The sequence below is a fragment of the Pholis gunnellus genome, assembly GCF_910591455.1.
Source record: "Pholis gunnellus genome assembly, chromosome: 9".
NCBI lineage: Eukaryota > Metazoa > Chordata > Actinopteri > Perciformes > Pholidae > Pholis > Pholis gunnellus.
This window is the reverse complement of record NC_136535.1, coordinates 26,022,457-26,050,341: the sequence shown is the minus strand read 5'-3', so window position 1 is coordinate 26,050,341 and position 27,885 is coordinate 26,022,457. Positions and strand designations below refer to the sequence as shown.

The 27,885-nt window shown below is 44.6% G+C and overlaps 1 protein-coding gene across 5 annotated transcripts in view; it reads left to right on the top strand.

Annotated features, from left to right (window-relative positions):
• phldb1b (pleckstrin homology-like domain, family B, member 1b) overlaps positions 1–27,885 on the top strand; it is a 66,649-nt gene that overhangs the window by 17,980 nt on the left and 20,784 nt on the right. For 4 of the 5 annotated variants that reach the window (XM_079166116.1, XM_079166117.1, XM_079166114.1 and 1 more), the window contains 5 exons: positions 6,990–7,097; positions 13,790–15,297; positions 25,547–25,885; positions 26,175–26,321; positions 27,220–27,357. In XM_079166116.1, coding sequence (XP_079022242.1) covers positions 6,990–7,097; positions 13,790–15,297; positions 25,547–25,885; positions 26,175–26,321; positions 27,220–27,357 — 2,240 coding nt within the window. The remainder of the gene's footprint in view (positions 1–6,989; positions 7,098–13,789; positions 15,298–25,546; positions 25,886–26,174; positions 26,322–27,219; positions 27,358–27,885) is intronic. The other variant, XM_079166115.1, reaches the window with a different exon arrangement.

Below are 27,885 nucleotides of genomic sequence, written 5' to 3'. Positions count from 1 at the left end.
TGTGTCATATTTTCCCTGTTTTTTTGGAAGCACAGCCGTTGATTGAGTGGATTCTCTGGTTTCGCTGAGCTCAGCCTCGGAGAAAACTAATCCTGAACCGCAGTGTTCTTGGAAGAATCCTGACGTTCTTTCGTTCCAGAAGATCTGCTGCTGTGTGTTTTCTGCCAGATGTGGAGCTGATATATTGTACTGCTGCACATGAAAGCAAGCAGCAGCAGCAGCAGCACTGATCCAAATCCCGGTTAATGAGCCGTTGGTGATTTTAAATTGGAATAGGACCCAAGTCTGGGTCCATCCCTGCAGTGATGTTTGGAGATGAGCTCTTTCCTTTGAGGATACATTTTCAGAGTGAAGAATATGTGAGCGGTTTAGTTTGTATGCCCGGTTCCTTTAAAGAAGCACCAGAGTCTCTTTAGAAAACCTCCCATTCTACTGCAGCAGGTCTGACAGTCTGCTCCTCTCAGTCCTGGTTCTGGTTCTCCCGTTGCCTCCCTTCCCTCCAGCGGGTCCAGCAACACGTCCCGGGTCTCCAGCAGCGTGGTGTCGGTGTCGGCTCCCTGAGAGGAGAAGCAGGAGGAGGGAAACCTGCATGATGTCATCTGGTTTCACCAGAATCTGACCCGGTGGCTCCGATGACGAGCATCAAGAATAGCTCTATAGAAATAGACCATCTTGGATTTGGACGGGTAAACTTGATGTGGGGACACTAAACCGTTTGAATTTAGTAGATTTCTTGAGAAATTAATACGATGGGAAAGTAGCTAATAAAGTGAGAAAATGAGTTTCATTTGGACTTCAAAGAATCCTGATGATGTCTTGAATGTTGTTGTTCAAGTAACGCTTCTTTAACTGAAGGGGCAGAAAAACAAAGATCACATCTTCCTTTTTTTCATCTTGCTGGTGGAGAAAGAAGCTTTCAGTAAATCTGTGTCGCTCCCTACAGACCAGAATTGTCAGTTTCAGCATTAAAATACTGAATGGAAACCGCTTAAACATGCAGATCTGAATCAAACCCAGAGAGAATATTTCAACATTTGTCCTTCATTTACCCCAAAAGGAGCTTGTTTTTCCTGTTTTCTTTCATTCCCTCAGGTTTGAGTTTGGAAACTTAGACGTCCACGTCAGAGAGACCACCCTCTCTGCTGTCACCTCAGCTGATTAGCTCCTGTGGAGAACGGGACCTTTTTAGAGACGAGGCCTTGAAAGTTAAAACCAGAGTTCGACCGGACCACCGAGGGAGAAGTGTGCTCGATAGGCTATCAGGAAAGAATGTGTTGTCGGCGTTTTGCGTCTTCCCCACAAGTCACTGCTCACTAACTCATGTCTGGAGCAGACGGCGACCTCTGGTTCTTAAGAGGGAAGTCAATGCTGAAGTGTCTTAAAGCTGCACGATGTTCAAGATACTGCACGATGTTCAAGACCTGTCAATCACTGTGTCAACTTCAACATCAGACTTCCATGATTCAGATTAGTCAAAGAACACCAATGTGAGCAGACCACTAACGCCTAATAGAAGTAAAAAATGTCGCCATCTTGTTTTTTTTCTCAGCCAGTGAACAGGAAGTGACCACATCTGGACTGAGGAGGAGTGACGTAGAGACGCCGTATACGTCTCTGGTAGAGACCTGTCAATCACTGTGTAGCCCCGCCCCTAAAGCATCCCCTGCTTTATGGTCTGTTTGACTCTAAGACCATCATTTACTAAATGAACATCATGCTGTATTGAAGAAGACTTGAAACTAGAGATTGAGACCATAAACTCATGTTTACAATGTTTACTGAGGTAATAAATCAAGAGAGAAGTAGAGTCATTTTCTCATAGACTTCTATACAACCAGAGGAGTCGCCCCCTGGTGGACACTAGAGAGAATGCAGCTTTAACACATGAAGCTTTGACTTCACTTTACAGATCCGGAGGTTGCCTCCTTAATTTCAGACGTGGTAGTACGGACGGAGATTAACGGCTAAAACACTCGTCTGAACCGAGTTCATTTGTCTTTTAAAACAAACGCAGTAATGTGGATGTAGCCCAAATGGTTAAAATCTTAAACAATCTTTCGCCGTTGACTACCATGTTTCTTTCCACGAGGGCGTGGACTTCTTCTTCTCTCTACTGAGTCTTGTTACGTAGTTGTCAGGAACACAAAGTCATAAAATGTGTTGAGCAACATTCAGACATGCTGGAAAAAATCAACTCATCTCTAAACATCTTCATCTGCAGCCGCTCCAGTCTGAACACAAGGACTTAGTGGTTTTGAGGTGGGGCTGTTTTCTCTGCGTGGTTTTGGGTTCGGCTTCTTCTTCTGGTCTCATTAACCGCCCACGCCCGGCTGCCTGTTTTTAATATGAGAGCCTCCTCGTCTGGAGATAAGGTTTGGAAACCCCCCCCCCCTGTTGTTTGAGTGGAGACCGGTTGACGCGTCGCTTCCATAAACACTAAAGATAAGCGTTTGACGAGCTGCCGGTTTCTTTCTGCAACATTTAACCTCGTCGGAGCTGGAAAACGTCCCAGCAGACCTCCCCACGTCCAGTTTATTGACTTCACACCAAAGCCCGTCCATTGAATTACATTTAATTTCCTGTAATTGCGAAATGAAGCGCTGCAGTTTCTCCGTGTCAACACGTTTTGCCGGGTTGCTCTGTAATGAATAACCACATGATTTATGATCCCGACGCTCCTCGCTGAGTGTGATGCACCATCCGCTTTAGATCCAGAACCCTCCGGGGACCTGGATAAATACTCCATAAATCCACACTGGTTCTGTGGAGCTCTATTGTCGGACGCTCCCTGAAGGGGTCTCTCCTGGCTGTGAGAGGAGCCGGTTGGCGTTGTCGTGGCGGAGTTGATGATTGCTGATCGTGGCAGCGAGAGATTTACAGTAATGGATGAAACCAGATGGATTGATTTGGATAAATATCATGTTGAGCTCAGCGATTGATTTATTGGCCTCGCTTTGTGACTCAACCGTTAATTAGTTTTTTATTGTTATTGAAACCATCTTTTAAAAGGTCAGCTTTCTGTGTCTACGGCCTGTTTTCCTTTAAAATGTCACCGTGTGAGAGTTATTAATGAGCGTCAGTAAATGTCAAGCATGTTAACTGTTGAGGTATATTCTAGAAAAAGAGAAATCTGAGCAATATAAATGGAAGTCATGCAAACACGGGCAATAAACAGCAATCTTTAAGATTTCAGTCCTGGTTGATTTGTTGGATGCTTTTATTGTGAAGCAGCTTTAGCAGGAACTTAACGTAAAGGTTTACTTCCTCATGCTGGTCGGCAATTTGAACAAAGTGTGAAAACTACGATAAAACAGATAAACTAGGAAGTAATCGCACAATGTAGATACGTTAAAGAAACCAAAGGAGTCAGTAGATGGTGTGTTTGGTGTTTTTCCACTTCTGTTATATTTGACTATCTACTACACTAGAATTCTGAAAAGTTGAAAATCACCAAATTTAGAGACGCATTAGTTTTATTTAAACAAATAATAATTAGCTGAATGTTTTTACCACCTAAACATGTCTGTTGCATGTAAAGTAACTTTAGTGGTCATTATCTTCTGTCAGAGGAAAACACACAACCTCAGTGTTTTGTTTCTGAATGAGCATGTTTGTGTGTTTGTGTACTGTGTGTGTGTGTGTGTGTGTGTGTGTGTGTGTGTGTGTGTGTGTGTGTGTGTGTGTGTGTGTGTGTGTGTGTGTGTGTGTGTGTGTGTGTGTGTGCTCTGTTTTGCTGACTCATCATGTGCTAATCCCTGGTGGCCCCACACACACACACACACACACACACACACACACACACACACACACACACACACACAGGGGCAGAGAGTGAGTGTCAGCTGCCGGCAGCAGTTTGTGGTGAGAGGACGATGAAGAGGAGGAGACACGTCTCCTCTCATCCATCAGCTCGTAGCGTCCTCTTTGTCCTGAATGTCCACGAAACACTGAACAATCTCTGAAGCTCCAGGTTGTGTAGTTTACTAAATGAACATCATGCTGTAGTGAAGAAGACTTGAAACTAGAGATTGAGACCATAAACTCATGTTTACAATGTTTACTGAGGTAATAAATCAAGAGAGAAGTAGAGTCATTTTCTCATAGACTTCTATACAACCAGAGGAGTCGCCCCCTGGTGGACACTAGAGAGAATGCAGCTTTAACACATGAAGCTTTGGCTTCACTTTAAAGAACTGTAGGTTGCCGTCTGGTTAGCAGGTTATCTGCAGCATCCAGCAGCAGAAGTGAACTACAATCAATAAGTACAGTCCTGAAGCTCCGTCCTTTGCATATCCATTCACTCTGTAATAGAAATAAGCACATGCGCCTCGTGGTTGAGGAGCTGTTCCTGATTAATTTTGGGTTATTTTAGGTGTTTTATTACATTATATACATTGGACTTATGATCTTTTATTCACCTTCCATCAGTGTTTCCTCCAAACCCTCCAACAGACACATTTAACTGCTGAGTAGAACTGAATCAGATCCGTCACCAGACGCCTCGAGCTACGTTCTTTTAAGCAGCGCTTCGCTCAGAAGAATCGGCTCAATTGATCTTCAGCGGTTTGAGATCGTGTTCGTGCACGTCAGGCGTAGAAGTGTGGAGGCAGCAGAGACAGAATCCAGAGGAAATCAGAGCTGCAGACCGCCGCATTAACATCCTGATGAGACTTCCAAATATCCACACAAACCAGTTCAATCTGTGGAAAAAAATACCAACCAAAGTTATGTTGGAGACGGTGTCGTAAACCGCCGGAGGGAACGCTGACGGAAATTATAATAACGGAAACCGATGGCGAAGAAGAAGAAGTGCTGCATTTGGTCCTTTATTGTACCAATAAAAAAGGATTCAAAGTTTAACTGTCTCCAGAGAACACAACCGTGTGCACAGGATGTAGCGTGCAGCTGCACGTTACAATAGTCTTTTGTGCACAACAGAATAAAAAGAAAGGAATGTATTTTCTTTTCCTATTACCTGCACAGAACACTGCTTTTTAAAACTGATCTAAACACATTTTCCATTTATTTGCGTCGTTGCACGCAGCTCATAATCAGGCGGTTTCCTCACAAAGCTGTCAACTGTGTCTGTCCCGCCAAAATAAAAGAGCATCTGGCACCTTCACGTAATGGAGAAGTTTCCATCTTTTCCTATCTCGTGTTCCCGGCTGACGACGGATCTTATCTCGGCCCTCGTAATCGCAGCAGGACAGCGCTGCTATATTTGGTGAAGGCAATAAACACGAGATCGCTTATCTGTTGTCGAGCTCGTGGCTCATGAAGGGGATGAATTATTGATGCACATTATGGTTTTTAGGTTTCAAACCGGGATGGTGAGTGGATGCTAAACGATGGTGAATGGTGCCACAGAGACCGAGTGTGTCATGTGAATACAGGCCTGATCAGCATCAACAGTCAGTTCATGATGAATGGATGTAATAATAATCAATATTACTGACTCATGGGTGGAACTGTGAGCACTGTGATTAACATTTCAGAGCAACGTTGAGCAACTTTCACTTTCTCTTGAACCAATAATTTGATTTATTTCAGCAAGTTTGAGGCAGAGATGCTCACAAATGTGATTCCAAGTCTTTGAGCTATATCTCAAGTCTCAAGTCACGACCTTTGTCCATCAGTTGTTTGGTGCTGTCAGTTGTTGTTCAGTGAGTTTTATTAGATTTCTTTTCTGCTGCGGCCGTAAACGGCTGATGAGAGCCGTGAGAGTGAACCAAAACGTTAACGTTACGTTCCGGGAAACCAAAACAAACGAGCTGAAGAACAATGAAACGCTCTGTAGAGACGAGGTAGAGTTTAGTGATAAATCTAAGTCGCTCCGTCACTGAGAGTGATACCTTTTCACCATCGCACAGTCATTTCATCCATTATTAATATTATAAGATTATTGATTAGTGCTTTGACGAGCTCCAAGAAGTTAAACCCAGAAAAGTGAGGCCGCACTTTGTTGAGATAATAACACGGTAAACCTAAAAACCTCAAATGACTTCTCAGACTTTTACATTCGACCAGCTAACGAACTTCTAACAGACTTGACTGTAAGTAGACGATCACTTTGTTTACTGCTGGGCTTTTTTTATTTAGAGCGTCTTATCTCCTTAATTGGATGTATTTCCTGCAGGATGTCTGGGCGAGGCTCATCAGATAGTCCAACTAAACCGAAGGGATTTCAATCAGCCAGAGAAGACGGACGTATTTGATGTTGGGGCGCATTTCAATAATTAGAAAAAGTCATTTACACTTCTGATGCAGCTTGAAATGCAAATATGTGTGTTTTTGTGGAAATTGTAATAAATCATCCATCAACACTTTTACATGGTGACCAGGGACTCGCTGTCCTCGTGTTTTGTTCTTTTTGTGAGTCTCTTGTTAATGACAGTGAAGGCTGAGTCAGCACATCCTGCTGGTGTTGTTGGTTCCTGTTTTAGCTCTTTGCACTGCTTTCACCTCTGATGCTGTCACAACAACTCTGACGCCCGATCTTCACCTCACTCACCTCTCTGTTGGCTAATACGACGGTCCTCTGTGGACAAAGGAATAGTTTACACTTTAGCTTCATATTTAGCATACAGACATGAAAGTAGTGTTCATGTGTCGTGTTTTATGCGCCTTCACATTCATTGTTGTGATTGGGATTTGACTCGGGACTTGTCAGTCTTGACTCAGAACTTACCGCTTCGTCAGGACGACCCCCACAAGCACCTCGTATAAACTGATGAAAGCTGCGTTACTGGTGTTTTCTACATGTTTTTAGAAAACATGCTTAATCTTCTAATGCTCTGCAAAAAACACGATATTTTCCAAATATGTCAAACGGTTCCATTAATTTAAAGACGTACGGTCACCACATTATCAGGACGTGCTCACTGCAGCGATTGTGGTTCAATTTGACTCATTTACTTTCAGTTAACCTCACAAAGTGTGTTTTTAAGTTCCTGTACTAACACAAATGATGTGTGTGTGATGTTTTCCAGGCTGCATGCTGTGTTTTGGCCAGTCAGTCTTCTTCCGCTTCAACCACCCTGAAGAAGCCTTCAGGATGAAGAGCATGATGCCCCAGGGAGACTACAGACTATGTCCAGGTACTGTACACATATATACATTATATATACGTTATTATGTATATATTACACATCTAGCCTGTTTTCACTCTGCACTGCTACTTTTGACGTCGTGTCAGGGTTTCTGTTGTCAAACATGGATCCAGTGTGAAGCCACACTGACCTTATGTACGTGAAAAATAGAGCCTCCGGCTGGCCTGTGAGGATGAATGGGTGTGATTGTTGCAGGCGGGGGGGGCGAGGTGGAGCAGAGTGAGTTTTACAGGTGGATGTTTGCTCAGCAGTAAACCTTCTGGCATTTTTCCCTCTTTTTACGGCCCGGAGAGGGTGGAGGACGTAGAAGCACAAGAATGGGACTAGAACAGTGAATTCATGTGTGAACGCAAGACTTTAGAGAATAAAAAAGCTTTCAACTCCACTTGGACTTCACCACCAATGACTCGTGATTTGACTTGGACTCGAGTCTTTTAACTTGGAAATCCTTAAAGAGGAAAAAGTATGTTTATTTTGATTATTCATAGTTTTTTCTTTATTTAAAGACAATAAGTTTCCACTTCATGCGAGAACATTTTCCTCTTCTTATCTTAACTTTCTTTCTTTTGTGCGCTCCAAACTTCAGATAACTGTAAATGAGCAGCGTAAACGTGATGAATGCCAACCTGTGTGTAGATAAGCGATCTTTAATAGTCATAAATGAGGAAATTTAAGTCTTTTATTCTCATGAAGTGAAAATAATGTGTGATGTTTTCTTGTTTATTTTATATTTGAATATTCTACATCATGTGACTCGGTACCTGCAAAGATTGTGGTCACCTATAGTTAAAATAATTATTATATATTTCTATATATTCTAGAATTGTAATATTGATGGTGAAATTGACAGAATACCGAAGAAGTCTGTCTTGCCGGAAACGTCCATGTGACAATATTTAAAAAGTCGAATTGGAATGCTTTCCGTTTTTATTTACATTAAAACTAACTTTCATTGTGTTGACTCTGTCGCCCCCTGTGGACTAAAGTGGTAGTGTCTCTGAGTCCCTTTAGAAAACCTCTCATCTCACTGCAGCAGGTCTGACAGTCTGTCCCTCTCAGATATGGTCCTATTTACCCATAACCACATTGAATGAAGACTAGTCGTGTTCTGCAGCTCTGTTACAACAGCGTTGTTGTCGTCTGTATCGGCCTTTTAAGACCAGTTGTAACTCTGCAGCCTGAATAGGTGCCCAGCTGGGACCTGGTCCTGGAGTTCACACCATGCATGTTTTATGAGCATCTCATTCCTCTGCGTCTCCAGGCAAAGTTTTCCGCTGTGTGTGTGTGTGTGTGTGTGTGTGGGTTAAAGTGCTCCTCCTGGCAGAACTGTAAGTGTATACCTTTTCTTGGCCCGGCTGCTCTACCAGGGATCTGTCATCTTGTTATTTCCCTCGTTGCGCTGTTGACGCTGCCTGTCTACCGGGAGGTTAAGTATAGCACACATGGCATGCTGGCTGCTGTGGACCTCCTCGTCCAGTAATGAAAGCCTTCCGTTGTTTAGAAACCTGTCATTTCCCTCAATTATGCATTCCTCAGTTGCATTCAGATAAAGAAAACCTGCTTATACCACTCCCATGATAATCTATCCGTCATATCCACTTGCAAAGTAAATTACACTTGTTATCTGTGTATGAATTCAGAGCTATTATGGAGGGCAAACCCAGCTAATTGACCCTTTTGTTAAGTCCCGCCCCTTTAAACGCAGACTGTCCAATCGCAGTGTAGCGTGATCCAGTTTTGACCGGGAGCTCTGCTCCGTAGACTCATCAGTGTTTCATGTTCAGGCTGGTTTAGTGGATTTGGAGCTCGTCCCGGTTAACCGTTGTGTAACAGTGACGCTCGTTACGAGGCAGAAAAATACGATCTTTCAACCAGAAGACGGACGTTCGTTTCCTGTGAGAAACGAGAAGTCAAAGTGCATTTATTTCTCGTAACTACTGTTCTTGAGTAACGCCACTTCACAAACTAAAGTATTTCACAATCTTTTCCTAAACCTAACTAAATATTTTACGATCTTTTCCTAAACCTAACTAAATATTTCACGATCTTTTACTGAACCTAACTAGTTTATGTTGTATGGATGTAACGAGTGTAAATGGACACGTGTTGTTTTGACGTCTGTTATTTAAGCTTTTCTTCGGACAGTGACGGTCAGCTGACCGGCTGTCCTTCAGCTCCTATCTCTTCACTGATTGGACGTTTCCTGCCCCCCCCCCCCCCCCCCCCCCCCCCCCCCTCTGTCCCGGGCCAGCAGACGGCTTTGTGGCTCTGAGCTGCTTACTTACGGCTGGAGTTACAGGGTCTCTTTCAGACACTATTTATAAACCTCCAGATCCACTCTAATGTCTGCCATCTCTATTCTATTTAACTGAATGTGATTTGGCTGCTGTATCTGCCTCTGGCTGAAGCCGGTATGGCTGAATGAGTGAGATGCAGTTATAATGTTTCTTTTATTGTGTAATAAAGTGTCCATCTGTGAAACTCAACTGGACATTTTTGCACAAACAGACAGAGAATCTTTTAGCCATTGAAGGCAGTCAGCATCTTTCCTGACCATTTATTTCCATTTACAAACCAAAAAGAACCCACATTTCCATCCCTGAGGAAAGTTTCTCCTTTCTTTTAAGGACCAATAAGATCGCAGTATTTTGTATGGAAAAGTTTCTCACACAAACTCTTTGTATGTGTGCACGTACTTGACCACTAAAGCTGGTTTTAATAACCTCTTAATGGCTGTAGTTATACTTAAAGTGACTGTGAGGAACTTTGATCTGGTGCTGAACCAGTCTCAGTTCAGTCCTGATCCTCTATGAACCAGCCTCAGTGTAGTCCTGATCCTCTATAGACCTCCATCAGTAAAGAGACCATCAGAGAGAAGATGGTCTGTTTCTATAGAGTTATTCTTAAAGCTCGTCATCGGAGCCACCGGGTCGGATTCTGGTGAAACCAGATGAACTCATGCAGGTTCACCAGAAAGCTTCTCCTCTCTGCTGGAGACCCAGGACGTATTGCTGGACCCGCTGGAGGGAAGGGAGGCACGGGAGAACCAGAACCAGGACTGAGAGGAGCAGACTGTCAGACCATACTGCAGTAACATGAGAGGTTTTCTAAAGAGACTCTGGTGCTCAGAGACACTACCACTTTAGTCCACAGGGGGCGACAGAACCAACACTAAATAGAAGTTCCTCGTAGTAACTTTAAGTTCACTCTTCCTTCCAAATTTCTTTGCTTTGACTCATTTAACATCACATTAATTTACACCAAATAGTGTTTTAAACAGTGGTCAAATCTAAATAAGTACATTTACTCAACTACTGTACTTTGTGCTTGTTCTTTACTTGAGTATTTAGATATCTTCTGCTCCACTCGTTCAGGGAACTATTGTACATTTATATGACCGATGTAGATACTTCGCAGATCAACATTTAACATGCAAAACATCTGATGAGTTTATAAAATAAGATGCAATGCTATAAATTCAGCAGAATGTAAAATAATTAGAAAACGGTTCTACCTTCACCAGCTAACAGTAAAATGCTGCTCACACACACAACAATCAATAATATGTAATATGTCTAATATACACAGGGACCATTTTCTGCCTTTACTTCACATACTTTTGATACTTTAAGTACATTTTTGCTGAAAATACTTTTTACTCAAGTGACTTTTTCATTGGAAGAATTACATGTTTTTATATTGCAGTAAAAAAATCAGTTTATTTAAAGGAATGAACTCTTCTTCGGTCAGTATATATTTGAATGATTGTATAATAATCATAGTTATTTATGTCAGTAAAATGAGCCACAGTTTGTTCTCCAGATGGTTCATTAGTTGCTCTTTTCTCCCTCGTCTCATATCAAACTGACAGAATCTGCATAATACGGACAATAACAATGAGCAGCCATAAACCCTCTGTGACTCTTTACAACTGTAAATCTCGCAGTAGTTCACATCGGCTTGGAGAGGAAGAGCCACGTCAAGGTGGCCATGACACCGGAAAAGGGAAGATAGTACCTTCAAAATAAAACATGTAGATAGATAGTTTATTAATCCCACAAGGGGAAATTTGTTCACTACAGCAGCATTATGATATAGGTAAATAAAATAACAGAGTATAAATATTAAATACAAAATTGCACAATATATACAATTAAATAGAATCATTTTAAATTAACTAACTAAACAATAGTGCCGTGTATAATGCAAACGCTAGTATTCTATACTATGTATTCTATATTATGTGTGTCTGCCACATTTAGATGGACATTACAATAAGCCTCATATTATTTACTCGCGTTAATGAGAACAATTTATTTTTACGTGGACTTTAAAAGTACGTTGTGGTTTTATTTTGAAGGCCCCCTACCGGAAACGCGTTGCTGCACGTTAAGTAACTTGACCGCAGCGGTACCGTTGGCAGCAGCGGTGCCTAGCACCCCAACCACCGGCTGAAATATCACCGCTCCCTCGGTGTGCGTGCGGAGCTCCGTCACACCCGGTCTGGTACCGGCGGTCCGGAGGTGTGTGTGTGTGTGTGTGTGTGTGTGTGTGTGTGTGTGTGTGTGTCATATTAGCAGGTGAACCGCACTGAGACTGACCGGGTCGCAGGTTTGCTCCTTCATGTGAGTAAACCCTCCTGCAGGAGAAGAGAGAAGCCTCAGGTCTCACCGCCAAACTCCATTCAAAAATATCTCCGTTTATGTTCACTCGCTTTTTCCGGAAACGTGCACAGAACGTGCGACTCATGACAGAGTAGCTGTGATTCACTGGACTGTCGCGCGTCATTCGGCTGACATGTGATCAATAAACGCGTCTTTAATTCCGAGATATTATCGCATTTTGGCTTCGGTCACACTGAGGAGTGATGAGGTTCAAATTGAGTGAATATCAGATGAACCCGGCGTGTTTTTTAAGACACGTCAGCGTGGAATTGTTGCGCTCCCCGCATGCGATAATGTAATATGATGTAATTAACTCATAATGTCAAACACGCAGTTTTATCGGCGGGTGAGTCGACAGTTAAATTGCCCGATTTGCCAGATGAAGTCTGGCACGGTGCACTTCAGGCTGGATCCCATGACATCATTGCATGGGCTTTCCCTCAGCAAACGGTTGCTGTTATTGCCCCCCCCCCCCCCCCCCCCCCCCCACACACACACACACACACACACAACCCCCAGTCGTTTTTCACGATGTGACATTAACATTCATGCAGTTGCTCCACGGGGCTCGATGTCTGTTCTGCTGAAGTCTTGCTGTAAATCGTGCATGTAAATGAGACGTGTGCTGTGGTCAGATGTTTGTCATGAAGGCAGGAAGCTGCTCCCGTCTCATGCATTATTTGTGCAGCTTCTATATTTCAGATCTCTTTTTGCCATCTCAGTCGTTTTGTATTATTTATAATACATCAGGTATTAGTCATGGCCGCTCTGTTGTCTGTTTCCACTGATGACTCCAACGCTGCACTTTACCCCTCATGTTTCTATTCAAACAGAATTAATTCAGCATTAATAGTGACGCTCTGATCCCGGCCTCGAGGCCACGCTGGTGTTCGTCCCACGTGGCCGAGCGTCTCTGTTGTTGTAATCTACTACGCTGACATTCGAGAGAGGCGGTTGAGATTAGATTACGTTGTCCTGTTGCCACACAGTAATTGGGTTATCGAGGCACATTTTCTCCTGATCGCTATCCGAACGCACAGCTCTGTCTGTCTGTCTGGTCGTCTCCTTCCTGCAGCGTCCTAACTCGTTTCCTCACCGCTAATCCCTCCTCTGTCCTCGTGCTATGAAGTTGAAGGAAATGTTTTTAAATTCTCTTAAGCGGTCCATGTGTTACAAGATGTTCAGTCCGACTGGACCGGAACCAAACCTGTTGAGATATTTTCTGCACGGAAACCTAACTAAACCAGGAAGGAAAGAACATGTTGTGGTCGTGATGGCACCCAAAATTAGTTATGGAAAGTCAGATAAAACACGGTAAAATATGGAAAAAAAATCATGAAAATATGTAGAATATCACTGATTTACGAACTTATTATTTCAAGTAATTGTTGTGTTTGATGCATTTGCTTTGAGTTCATATTGCTAGTTTGAGAAACTGATATTTAATGGCTCGGAACCAGGCGGCAACCTCCGGTTCTTCATGTGTTAAAGCTGCATTCTCTCTAGTGTCCACCAGGGGGCGACTCCTCTGGTTGTATAGAAGTCTATGAGAAAATGACTACTACTTCTCTCTTGATTTATTACCTCAGTAAACATTGTAAACATGAGTTTATGGTCTCAATCTCTAGTTTCAAGTCTTCTTCAATACAGCATGATGTTCATTTAGTAAATGATGGTCCATTTAGAGTCAGACAGACCATAAAGCAGGGGATGCTTTAGGGGCGGGGCTACACAGTGATTGACAGGTCTCTATGTCACTCCTCCTCAGTCCAGATATGGTCACTTCCTGTTCACTGGTTACAAAAATACAAGATGGCGACTGCCAAAATGCTAAACTCAAGGCTTTAAAACATCCACAAACCAACGAGTGAGGTCACGGCAACTGCATCCACTTCTTATATACAGTCTAGTTTGTTTGAATTCTTCAGTTTGAGGATAATTCAGACTTCCAATCCAGACTCGGTTGCCCAAGAGACTAAACATAACCGGGTCGTTTTCTGTCTTCTTTCCCTTCAGACACGGAGAGCTACGTCAATGGGAATCACCAGGCCAGTCCGGCCCAGTCTCCCCCCGCTCCCGGAGCCACCAGAGTCCAGTCTGAGCACAGTGCGATCGTCAGCTCCATCGAGAAGGACCTCCAGGACATCATGGACTCTCTGGTGATGGACGACCCCCAGCCGTCTTCCTCGGAGGGCAGGACGCCCGCCGGAGGCCCGTCCGTCGCCCGCTCCCCGCTGTCGCCCATGGTCAACGGCGGGGGTCGGTACCTGCTGTCCCCTCCCACCAGCCCCGGGGCCATGTCCGTCGGGTCCAGCTACGAGAACACGTCGCCCCCCTTCTCCCCTCTCTCCTCCCCCTCGGCGGCCAGCAGCGGGAGCTTCACGAGCCCGTCTCCCAGCGGAGGACCCCAGGACCAGAGTTCTGCTCTGCTGCCGCCGGTGCCTGTACGCTCCTCCAGCTACAACTTCACCGCCGCCCAGCCTCCGCCCGTACCCCAGCCGCGGACCATACTGCCGAGCTTCGGCGGCAGCGTTGGGGGGGTGGGCCAGAAGGTTCAGGAGAGCCCCCGGCTGCAGAGGAAGGTCCTAAAAGAGGCCCCGCAGAGCCCCAAGCCGAGCCGCAGAGGACTAGGCCAAGAGGGGTCCGAGAGCCCCCGACTTCTGTCCTCTAATGAGTCTCTGAGTGGCAGAAACGTTGTGCCGTGTAGCCCCAGACTCACTCCCAAATTCCCCACCTGTCCATCCCCGTCGTCTCCCTCCAGTCCCAGGACCAAGACCACCACGGTGCTCCAGGAAAGGCCCGCGAGCCCTTTCAGAGACCAGACCGGTCTGGCCGATTGCATCTCCAGGCAACTTTCCCAACCCGCCAGAGCCTTCCAGCCGCCGCTGGACCCCATCGTCCACATCATCCAAGGCTCGCCGCTCCAGCAGCATCATCCCCGTTCGCTGCAGCCCCCCGAAAGCCCCCGCATGGCCAGGAGGAACATGGAGCTGAACGGCGGAGGAGGAGGGGGAGGGGGCAGCAGCATGAGGGAGCTGCCGCCTCTCAGCCCCTCCATGGCTCGGAGAGGCGTCCCGGTGCTCCCGGGGGCGATCCCCCCCGCCTTGAGGACTCCGGAAAGCCCCTCGAGTTTGGGAAAGCTCATCCCGGAGAGCCCCAGGCTCCGACGCAGGTCCGGATCCACGTCAGAGGAGCCCACGTGCGGCAGGGGGATCCGAGCCCGCAGTCCGTCGCCGACCTCCACGATGATGGAGGGTGGCGGTGGTGGTGGTGGTGGATCGGGAGCACGCAAGGCGAGCTTCGGGAACTCCCTGTCGCCCGCTTACAGCCTGGGCTCCCTGCCCGGCTCGTCCCCGCTGTCGAGCCCCAGGAGCCGCAGGAAGATGTCCGCCGGGAGGCCGCACCCCGGCATGAGGGAGCGGAAGAACAGCATCTCGGAGATCAGCGACAACGAGGACGAGCTGCTGGAGTACCACCGACGACAGCGAGAGGAGCGGCTCAGAGAGCAGGAGATGGAGAGACTGGTGAGTCCGGATCACACGACTAACCACCGTTATTTAGTCTGTATTTAACGAACACGTTTACCTGATGCGTCGCGGGGTTTGAACCCTCGTCTCGCTCGTGACTTTGGGTCAGTTTTATCAGGGTGCTCAGGTTAAGACGGATACTCTGATGCTGGTGTTAAAGTGACGGTTCATCCTGAAATCAGCCTCGAGAGTCACTAAACTCGAGGTTAAACTTGTAGCTGCTTCTGTTCCAGTTCAGTTTGTTTTGCTTCGTCAGCTGAAGAATATTTAAGATAAATAAGTGAACTCACCAAAGTCTTGTTGCTCAGAACTCGTGACGGGAACGAGAAGACTTCTGAAACATTCGTTTAGTTTCATTTTGGTGTTTTTGAGGCGTTCAGGACGGGGAGAGCTACAAACTATAGAAGTCACGGTTCGGTCTGCTTTTGTTTCAGCAGGAAAAATATAAATTCTGAATTCATTTTTTATCTACGGTGGCTCATTGGTCACAATCCTTACTGTAACAGTTAAGGCACTCGGACTGTGTTATATCGTCACTAAGAAACAGAAATGAGAGAAGATGCTCGTGTTCACTGGAACTGTGCTGCACGAGTAGTCTGTAAATATTGTTTCTTGTCTGAATGAGTCATATGTAGTTTGACTTTCCTCAGTGTGATCGTCACTAGAGGAGTCAGGCTTTTGGTGTCTAACCTGAACCCCGTGTGACCTGGAGGACCTCCATGTTTGTTTGGTAAACCTGTAACCCATAGCAACCACATTGTTTGTTGTTTCCTAAACTGAACAGAGGGGGGGGGGGGGGGCATCTTGAACTGGTCTGAATGAAGCTACAGAGACAAACAGCCTTTCTGTGTTTTGTGTGTGTGTGTGTGTGTGTGTGTGTGTGTGTGTGTGTGTGTGTGTGTGTGTGTGTGTGTGTGTGTGTGTGTGTGTGTGTGTGTGTGTGTGTGTGTGTGTGTGTGTGTGTGTGTGTGTGTGTGTGTGTGTGTGGCTATAGAGGCAGCATGAGGTCGACACAACGAGGCTGTTCAAGAGACCTGTCAATCACTGTGTAGCCCCGCCCCTAAAGCATCCCCTGCTTTATGGTCTGTGTGACTCTAAATGGACCATCATTTACTAAATGAACATCATGCTGTATTGAAGAAGACTTGAAACTAGAGATTGAGACCATAAACTCATGTTTACAATGTTTACTGAGGTAATAAATCAAGAGAGAAGTAGAGTCATTTTCTCATAGACTTCTATACAACCAGAGGAGTCGCCCCCTGGTGGACACTAGAGAGAATGCAGCTGATCGCCACGCTGTTAACTAACCTAAATAAATGTAATGAGTTGATTAAGACGTTGATACGAGCTTTATCACTGTTACAACGATAACACCTGGAGGAGAAACGAGTTATTTATTCAGTCAAACCTTAAATCCTTTGTTCTCACTGAAAGGTTTTATTATTAAACCACCTTTGGACCGCTGCACACGTCCAGCCACACAGACTAATATTGACATTAGATATATATATATATATACCACGAGGTGAAGAAGTCTCTGGTGGAGGGAACGAGGCGTTCAGAGTTTCCTCTCTTTATTTCCTCTCTTTGCTTCGGGCCTTTAATTAGTGTGAGCCGACTCACCGCGGCGTCTGCTTCTTCCACCGCTTCACACAGCCGATCACCAGAAAACAAAGCTGTGTGAACAGAGTCTGCTGAGGACTTATTGTGACATCAACAGGAGCACACAGCTCGGGGGCAGCAAAGGCTGCTGGGAAAACACAGCTCTGGGCCCGTCGGTGTTGTTTGAATGCAGTTTAATTTACTGATTCATATCCCGTCATTATGCAGCGCTTCATGTGTAGTATTTATATTTACACTGAGGCATTCAGAGGAACTTTAGGAAACACTGAAGACTGAAATATTTTCAAAGAAATTAGCAGCTCGAGTCCAGCTTGTCCATAAGTCATCAGTTCTTTCTAATAAGAATAAGACAAACAGGAAGTGGACTAACGGGGGACTCGTCTCTACGTCCCTCCTCCTCAGTCCAGATACGCTCACTTCCTGTTCACTGGTTGTAAAAAAGCCAACATGGTGACGGCCCAAACGAAGTCGGTGCTCCAGCCTTTAAACACTGAATATTTGTAAATATTGGCAAACTTCCCCTTTAAGTGTGAAACCTGTTCTGCTGTCAGCGTCCTTCAGAAGCCGACTGGTGTCAGTTCAACGGCCTCTCTGATGAACCCGGTCTCTCTCCGGTCTGAGCCAAGATGTCCCTCCTGGCACCGCTGAGTCCACATGGCCGTCTGTCTGACTCGCCGTCCTGGCACACACACACATACACACATACATACACACACGCACACACACACACACACACACACACACACACACACTTGGCACGTGAGCCGAGTCGCAGCGAGCGTCGTCTGTCTGCGACCGGCTCAGCGTTGCTCTGTGAACAGGCTGGTGTTGGTTTTGAAGACGCTGCTCTTAAAGACGCTTCAATAGAACTTTTGAGTTTATTTCACACATTGTGTGTTTTATCAAAACATGTAGTTTGTGTGTTTAGTCATTACTGCAGAGAACAGGCTTATAGACGATGCATGTAAACAGAGCGTGTGGACTCTGATCATGTCAACGCACACAGAGAAGATGAATAAATATGATTTTTTGATCCTCATATTTGCCTCATCAGCTGACTTCTGGTGTCCGTTGTGAGGCCTCCGCGTCTTTAAATGACGTAACGCGCTCTGTTAGCGTGACCTCTGGGTCCACGCGTCTTTAACAAAACTCCACACGAGTCGTAGAATTACCCTAAAAATATCCGTCAAAATCACAAACGTAAGACGTCCTCTGTCTCTGGATGCTCGCGTGGGGAAAAGAAGGACAAAGTCCCCAGAAAGTGTCTCTGGACGGATCTATAACGTCTGCAGACGTTTGATTCACTGGAGATGTTAAAGTTCAACCGTCGTCTCGTTTCCTCTGCTCGTCACTCTTTGTGTCCTCCTTCCATCCCAGCAGGAAGTCACAGATGCCGGCTGTGCGTACACATATATATATATATATATATATACACATATAAATATATATATGTATATATATATATATATATATTTATATATATATCTATCTCTACACCAGCTCCTGCAGGCCACCCGCCCCCCCCCCCCCCCCGGCTGCCAAATATATCCTTTAGCTCCACAGACGCCCGGCGCTGCACAAACCCAGTGACCGGCACACTTTACTGAGTTCCTGCACACAGTTTAATGAGACTTTCTGCAGAAATAAGAAAGAAAGCAACGAATGTTCAGACTCCAGGATCAACCCGCCCGTCATCACGAGGCTCACTTCTAACGTTTAAACAGGAAATAAGTCCGTCTCTCTCCTCCCGTCCAGGTGTTAGACGGCACCAACTGACACGCCGCGCTGGTGTTCTGCCCTGATTAGGACGCGTCACGTCCCTGATGCAGCTTCTTATTCTCATAATGTTTTAATAACCGGCTGAGTTCTTCTCTCTGTAAACCTGCAGTGTCTCCTTCTCTCCACTAGAGGGCGTCGTCTCACTGTTCAACGCTCCACAGAGTGAATCAACCAAAACAATATTTCATGATAACGAGCTGAGTTGCAACATTTTGTTTGTGTTGTTTCACTTTGAGCTGTTCGTTCATAATGTCCTGTTTATTTAATTACAGTTAAATATTAACGCGCATAATATTATTATATTGTTTTCTTGATAAATTGAGCGTTCAGGCGGTAAAAAGTCAAATAAATGAGTTAATTTCAGAATATTTTAATTATCACATCAGACAAAGAGAACGTTAAAATATGACTTTTACTGATCATCAAATAGGTGAAGATTAATTTGATGTGAATTAACGAATCACTTAATTGTTGTTTTATATTTGAATGCATCTTTTCATTCTTTCCATCATCTTTAGAGCGAACCGAAATATTCTTAATAACAATATTAAGAATATCAATAATAACACAAACTATTCAAACAAAAAAATATCAACATGTCTTTAAATCGCTGATTTATTCCTCTTATATAATAATAATATGAACGTTATTTAAAAAACGAGTTCACAAAGTTCTTTGACAAACCAAACTAAAACATGAGAAGTGAAAACATGACTAGAGCAGGAGAAAGTCAAATATAAACGATAAAAACAAATCAATATAAAGTAAAGCAGCGGCTCATATTGCCGGTGGATTCTGGTAACGTTTCCCTCCGTAGGGGGCGCTGTCCTGGTCCACCATGCAGATAGCTGAGTAGTTCAGAACCTGCAGAGCCGAGGGTTTTATTTCAGTTCAAACTACAGACTCCGTCGATTCAAGTGTGAGGAAACGTGTCACAGAGAGAGTTCAGGTAGAACGTGTTGTAATGTTTACAGCTTCCAGGGTTCTGCTGCAGGACGTAGAGGTCGTGTCGTCGTGTGAGAGGCCTTGTTGTGAAGTTAAAAGTCTATTTCAAGTAAAGAGCAGGCGGTAAGTATAACCCAACCAGCAGGCCGCCTCCCACCCGAGGAAGTCCCTGAAGGTTACGATCCCTAACTCCGCCCCCCTAGACTCCTCACCTCCTCTCACAAGTCTGGTTAGAGGGTTTGGCTTCTCTCCATCCGTCCTAAAGTAGCACAGAAATCACTTTACAGTCCAGGAGGAGCTGAGAGAGGAAGCTGCGTCCTCCAGTGCTGCTACCAGAGAGAGAGAGTGTGTTAGTGTGTGTGTGTGTGTGTGTGTGTGTGTGTGTGTGTGATGGACCGGTACCACCTGAGAAGAGGCTCGATCAGGGAGCAGGCCGTCCTGTATCTGCTCGCTCTGACTCAGGAGAAGCCGGTGCTTCTCAGCGGCGTGGCGGCGCTCATGAAGGTAACGATGCTAACGGTTAGCGGTGATTAACGAACCTGTGAGGATGTAAACAGACGCACTTCTGCTTCCAATGGAGCCGGAAAAGTACCAACATGGAGGAGAAAGTTTAAGCATTGACCTCCAGGGTCAGGATAGCCCATTGGTCAGGACAAAGGACCTGAACAAATCAGCCAATCACAGCGCTGGAATGCTGCACAGGGCGGGTCGTAACGCTTCTTTACCTGCTAAACATGAAGGCGTTAGCGTGCTGGTTCGGCTGCAGACGTCTAGTTTCTTTACATAAACTGTTTTCGGCACAATTCCAGAATATAATTCAACATCTGCAAAACCTTTTTTTGCAACGTTAAAACTAGTTTTCTTTCAGGTCTCATTTGCATATTTTAAGTAGTTTATTTCTAATAGTAACCTGTGTGTTGAGGCAGATGTTTGCTGTTCTGACTGAACAGACTCTCATGGAGCTACAGTTCAGCTGATCAGCTGTTATTTGGGGGGAGAGATATCAAATATTCAATCTCCTAATTTCTTTTGTGCGCAGCGAATTGTTTAAACTCAACAACGCTGATGCAACCGAGGTGAGACGTTGCAGACTTCACCTCCATCCCATAATAACAGCGACGGAGCCACGAGGCTGCTTATTATCGGCAGCGGTGTTTAGAGAACGTTAAAAAAGAACCTTTTAATCTGTGGATCTTTTGATGTTCTCGTCTCTTCGCTGGAAGAGTTTGACGTGATAATTGGAACCCGGTCCTCACTTTGAGAGAAGCGCCTCCAGGGTTCAGCAGGAAGCAGAGATCCAGAGACACGGAGGACCACCGGCTCCTTCTGCTAGAGGTTATCTGTCCTTTGATGCTCCACAGAGAGAGAAGAAGAATGTGTGTTTGTTCCTCCTCTGGGACCATGAACACCCCCCAACCCTCCCAGGATCCTGGTCTTCATCATGAAGGGGGTTTGTTTTGCAGACTGCCCCCCCGTCCCTGCAGATATATGTTGAGAATAAGGCTTTTGTTGAACTTTTTCCCCGGTTTGCTCTGGAAATACTACGACTGTAAAGACTCTCTGTGACGAAGGTGAAACGCGGCGTTATCGTAAAGTAAACCGCTCTGATCAAAGGTACGGGGGGGGGAATGTTGTTTAAACACGACAAAGAAGAGACAAATAGATGATCTTCTGTAGTGACTTTAACCCTCTGACGATCGGCACCGTTTATCAGAGCAGAAGCTGTTAAATACATCATTATCATCAGATGTTCATCTTTCCGACGGTCCTTAAACACATCACGAAAAAGCAACAGAAGCTAAGCTGAGAAGCTGTTAGCTGCTAACGTTACTAGCTAGTAACATTAGCGGTGCTGCTAACGTTACTAGCTCTCCTCCTGTTGGTCTAAACACTGATTGATTGTTTACAATGAAACATGATCAGAGATCAGAGACTAGAAACACAAGTTCTACTGAGTCAGTGAAACTTTATTTACACTGTGATGGTTAACGTTAAAACTTTATTTACACTCCGATGGTTAACGTTAAACTTTATTTACACTCCGATGGTTAACGTTAAAACTTTATTTACACTCCGATGGTTAATGTTAAACTTTATTTACACTCCGATGGTTAACGTTAAAACTTTATTTACACTCCGATGGTTAATGTTAAACTTTATTTACACGCCGATGGTTAACGTTAAAACTTTATTTACACTCCGATGGTTAGCGTTAAAACTTTATTTACACTGTGATGGTTAACGTTAAACTTTATTTACACTCCGATGGTTAACGTTAAAACTTTATTTACACTCCGATGGTTAATGTTAAACTTTATTTACACGCCGATGGTTAACGTTAAAACTTTATTTACACTCCGATGGTTAACGTTAAAACTTTATTTACACTCCGATGATTAAAGTTAAACTTTATTTACACTCCGATGGTTAACGTTAAAACTTTATTTACACTCCGATGGTTAACGTTAAAACTTTATTTACACTCCGATGGTTAACGTTAAACTTTATTTACACTCCGATGGTTAACGTTTAAATGAGACTTTAGCTGAAATAAAACCTGGAAGAATCATAAATGTTTGTTTATTTTCTGCAATAATACAAAAGAGTTGCTGTTTTTAATCTAGAATATAGTTTATTATTGATGTTTTGTGCCTTCTTTATACTTCCTCGTTCATAGTTACGTGGATAACATCATGTTTTCGTCTACACATTACATTAGTTTTCGTAGCTTTTGCCACCCATAGTAGATGAGAGCTTTTATTATGTGTGACGTGTTGCCGCTGTCGCTTGTCACGTAGTCTGAACACGTCCGTAGGTTCATAGTTGTCTGAGTTTGTTGGTTTTTGTTGTCGTGGAGCAGACATTCCTCACACCCTGCTGGTCGTCTGGAGGTCTCAGCTGTTAACGTTGCTGCTGACTACTCGTCTGCTCAGACATTACAGGAAGTTAGTTATGAGAAGAACCTCTTCTAGGAGACACGCACATGAAAGTATGAATTGTTTAATTGTTCATTTGGTGCAGTTTAAAGTGCAGAAAGCTGACAAAGGAAAGTTTGTATTCGTGTGTGTGTGTGTGTTGGTGGTTTAGACTTGTGACTCGTCGTCTTCGATCACCTCATGCCCCCCCGACACAGCCGAGCTCTCAGCTGTTAACAGAGATCAGCTTCATGTATCAGGTCAACACTCATAGAAACGGGTTTTTATTGCTATAAGAAGACTTTGCATGCCTCTGAAGTGCTTGATTTCTTTCTCTTAATTAAGATGTAAGGTAGTTTATTTACTTTGTTGTAACCATTGTTCTGTGGTAGTAGTGGTGCGTTCAGGTGCTCTGCTTATCAGGGTTCATTCTGACAGTTCTACAGGAATGAGTCGGCGTTCGTCCACTTCCTGTTCCCTCGTTAGCGTTTTACTTCAAACATCATCATTGATGAACTAAAACCTGGAAGAATCAGAAACGTTGTTTATTTCACGTAACAATCAGAATATGATGGAAGCATCTCATTGGCTGTCTGTGGAGGGAACTAGTGATGACGACTTCCTGTTGGACATAATCCATCCCTTCAGTAAATAACTTCTAACTAATCCAGTTTTAACTCAACATTGACTTTCTGTCCTCACGTTTCTGTGTCATCAAAATGTTGTTTTGTTGAGTTTCCGCTCTCGTCAATTTTCCCAGTCAAGGAACTCATTTCTCCAATTATTGAGATGTAACCTGAATGCATCATATTTGATCAGCGTGAGAAGCTTCTTTAAACAGGAGAGGTGTGTGTGTGTGTGTGTGTGTGTGTGTGTGTGTGTGTGTGTGTGTGTGTGTGTGTGTGTGTGTGTGTGTGTGTGTGTGTGTGCGGGTGTGTGCGGGTGTGTGTGTGTGTGTGTGTGTGTGCGCGTGCGTGCGGGTGTGTGTGTGTGGTGCCTTTTAAAGGCCAGTATTTGTTCATCTGTCTTCACCGTTTGCCTCATTTCACGGTTTGAGTTGTAACGAGTCACAGCGTCCATCATGAGAGTGAGTAAACCTTTTGTTCTTTATTGAAAACAGAATTTAGGATAAAAGTTAAGAAACCACTGTTCTTTATTAGCTTGATATTAAAAACTAGAAGTTATTTGTAATATTTTAGGAAACGTTCTTTGTGTTAAACTGTTCAGACTGAAACCTTCTGGACTCTGAAGCTGAAGATGTTCCTGTGTGTGTGTTTGTCTCTTGTGGGACTTTTAAACTCCAGATCTAGAAGAAGGTTTTAATGTTCGGAGGTCGTCGTCGTCGCTGCGGCGCTGAAACATCTTTAACAGACTGTCAGCAGCCCGTTGATTTAACACGCTTCATTTAAACTCTTTGTGCTCGTCGGGTTGATTCATGTGGAGGAGACACATTCACAGGTTAGAATCCTCCTCAGTCATCACGCAGCAGGAGCCCGACTGTCTGGGAATCACATATATTTAACATATATAATATAATATAATGAGTCAGATCTCTGAGGTTTCTTCTGTGAACGTTCATGCAGATGTGGAGTTAATGTCTGACTCCTCCACAGGACGTCTTTCCTCCACTTTGAACCCCGTCAGCAGCTGACTGGTCCCAGATTACAGGCCGGCCCACCGGAGCTTTATTTAAAGGTGTGAGTGAGAAACGTTCAGCTGCAAAGTGTCTCTACTGCGACAGGAAACCGATTTAAGTAGAGCGACAAGAAGCCAGAACAACCACCGATTATTGTTTTATTGTTTCGATGAGTTTGTGATGTTTGAGTTTTTAAAGCTGGAGGATGTTTCTCGGTTTAAATGGCCGGTCGTTCAGTTTGTTTGAATTAATGAGCCGACATAAAGCTAAAGAATGTAGTTTATTCAGTTCATTTAACATTATTTAATAATGTGGTCACAGGAAGTGAACTACGAGGTGAAATATGAATATATTTAATATGATTAGGAGAAAGGTTTTACAAGAAAAAAACCTTCTGAGATTAAAATGGTACATTTTTATTTAAGATTACTTTAATAAAGTCATAAAGTGAGAAACATCTGTGAGGCTCTGAATCCTCGAGGTGCCATAAAAAGACCTTTTCCTCTAAACTGGTGACGTAGAAATGCTTGATTTTGTGTCTGAATGTCGTCACAGAAGTCCTCGACTGAAACGCGTGGAGGTTTTCCCATCATGCTCTCTGTTTGAAACGTAAGTTATTTTTATGAGACCGAACACTCAGTCTGTGAGGCTCTGCAGACCTCAGAGACGCCGAGTCTGCAGCAGACAGCAGCTGACGTTTAGAGTCCAGAGGCCACCATGTTGGTCCAGGTCTGCCCGGGGCCCCCCATGTAGGTGGGCTGACACCCCCCCCCCCCCCCTCATAGTGACAGATGGACTACCAGTCACACAGCCAGGACTCCCAAGCAGCACCTGAGGGAGAGAAGTCAAACGGAGACTTGGTGGCACATTTTATTCAATTTAATTCTCGTGTTTTGACTGTTGCTGTCTTTACACATTTACTTATTTCTCATCAGGCTGGTTTCAAACCTGCATTCTCTCTAGTGTCCACCAGGGGGCGACTCCTCTGGTTGTATAGAAGTCTATGAGAAAATGACTCTACTTCTCTCTTGATTTATTACCTCAGTAAACATTGTAAACATGAGTTTATGGTCTCAATCTCTAGTTTCAAGTCTTCTTCAATACATCATGATGTTCATTTAGTAAATGATGGTCCATTTAGAGTCAAACAGACCATAAAGCAGGGGATGCTTTAGGGGCGGGGCTACCCTGTTGATCACTAACGTTACCTCCAGTGGACGAGGATGGGCATTTTTTTTTATTGTTTGTGACTCCGTAACTTCTAAAGTACCGACAGCAGAACCGTTGACTCCGGATCTTATAAATACTTCTGGTTTTATTAATTTGAACTTTGTTTCGTCCTCAGGAGCGACAGCGGCTGGAGACCATCCTCAACCTCTGTGCCGAGTACAACAAAGGCGAGCCCTCCGGTCTGGACCCGCTGGTCTCGGGGAGGATGGGTTTCCCCGGTGGGGGGTCGGTGGACGGCTCGTGCCGGAGACCGTCCCCGGAGAACGTCCCGGGGACGACGACGATAGCGTCCTCCTCGTCGGCGGCCGCTCTGCGCCTCCTGCAGAGGCAGAGGGAGAGCGACGAGGAGAACCTGAAGGAGGAGTGCAGCAGCACGGAGAGCACCCATCAGGAGGTGAGGACGCCGCCCGCTCTCGGCATGCCGCCGCCGGCAGCGCACAACGGAGACGGACAGGTCAGAGGTCACGCTCTGCATGACACCAGCATGTGCAGATTTATAAATGTGCTGCTTAAAGTGAGGTTCAGGGACCGTCAGGAGAATGTGTATTAGCACCTGAACGTCTCTTCATATCAGATCAGGTTTAAGACATTGAATGCACCACAGACCGCAAAGAGTATTCAGAGAATAAATAGATGAATACTTGGTGTGTAAACAGTGAGAATGTCTCAGTACAGCGAGACTTTAAATATGTTCTCTACAAGAGATACTCTCTTCTTCACCTCCTACGTTCTCCCTCCTGCAGCACGAGGACTCGTCGGGTTCGGGCGGCGCCGGTCGTCTGGAGCTGAACTACCTGGAGGACGAGCGGGTTCGAGTCCTCGCTCGGATCGATGAGCTCAAAGGCCGGCTGACGGAGCTCGAGCAACAACTCCAGGAGTCCAGACAGGAGGTTATTGCACCAACATTTTATACTGAAGTAAAACTTCTGTCTGGAAGACAAGTTTCCACCTGAATGCTACGGAAGAAAAAGTTCTGGTTATCCATTTTGTAAAACTGATCTAAATTCATTTTTTCAAAATCATCTGTAAACGAGGGGACAAAAGATTTTGCACATGAAAAAAAAAAAGCTTTGACGGTTTTCTTTTGTTGTTGTAATACTCGTTTTGGCCACAAGAGGCTGAAGTGCGTCACTACCTCGTTTTCTCTGACGGCAGATTATCGCAGAAAGAAAGACACAAAAGTAAAGTTACATAACTTGCTAACACACAATATATCTGCGTTGTGTTTAGAGTGCAAAGACTTTTTAAAGACGTAATGTTTATGCACTTCCACCTCTTGTGGCTGAAATTAATATTACAACAACAAACACTTAAAAACAAAGAAATAAATGTTCACCTGCAGAAACTATAGTTTTTTTTACCAGTTTTTTTAAAGATGAAAACAAAGCAATTTCTTTCCTTCGCATTCATGTTTTTAAGCTGAGTTTTAGTTTCACACAAACACAAACTACATACATTATGTTTTAGAAAGTTATGTAAATTAAAACTCACCTGGAAGAAAACAGAACTACGTTTAGTCTTGTGAATGAGTAGTGGTGTGCTTCTGCCTCTTGTGGCCAAAATGAGTATTACAACAACAAACAACCTTTTTGTTTTTCCTTGTATAATCCTGTAAAAACCTTGTTTCACCTGCTCTCATGTCATAAACACAGGAGAGAAAGTATTTAGATCAGACTTAAAACACGGATCACCAGGATTATTCTCTTCTCATTGGCCTCTCTGGGCTTCCGTAGTAAAACGGGTTGTGGTCGCATCATCTTTGCTCACTTGTTCGGTCCTCTCTTCCAGGCAGAGATGGAGCGTGCCTTGCTTCAGGGCGAGAGGCAGGCGGAGCTCGACCAGATCGAGGCTGAGACGGACATCATCACTCAGCTGCAGCACAAGCTGGACGAGCTGGAGAGCGCCATCCAGAGGGAGAAAGAGCAGGTACAGGGAGCGGGGGGCTTTCAGTCTTCTTCTCTGGACTTCTGGTTCATCATTGTTGGTGTTCAATTCTTCACGTCAACAATGTCTGTCACAGACGTTTACAGCCACTTAAAGGGCCGAACACAGGATCTGGTTTAGCATGTTTTCACCTTTAGTGGTTTTCTCTCAGGTGGACTCTCACCTGTGTCCTCCTCAGCTGGACTTCACTAACTAACCAACATCTTTAACCCTTAATCCTGATTCTGCTGCTTCAGTTTCTTCTCTGTCTGCATGTCAGACTCAGGTGAACCTGTCCTCTGATGGTGTTTGGGTCTGTAGTCTTTGGGTCTGTAGTCTTTGGTTGGTTCTGTAGTCTTTGGGTCTGTGGTCTTTGGGTCTGTAGTCTTTGGATCTGTAGTCTTTGGTTCTGTAGTCTTTGGTTCTGTAGTCCTTGGGTCTGTAGTCTTTGGGTCTCTAGTCCTTGGGTCTGTAGTCTTTGGTTCGGTAAGTCTTGGTAGTGGACAGTGGAAACCACCAGCATGTTCTCTT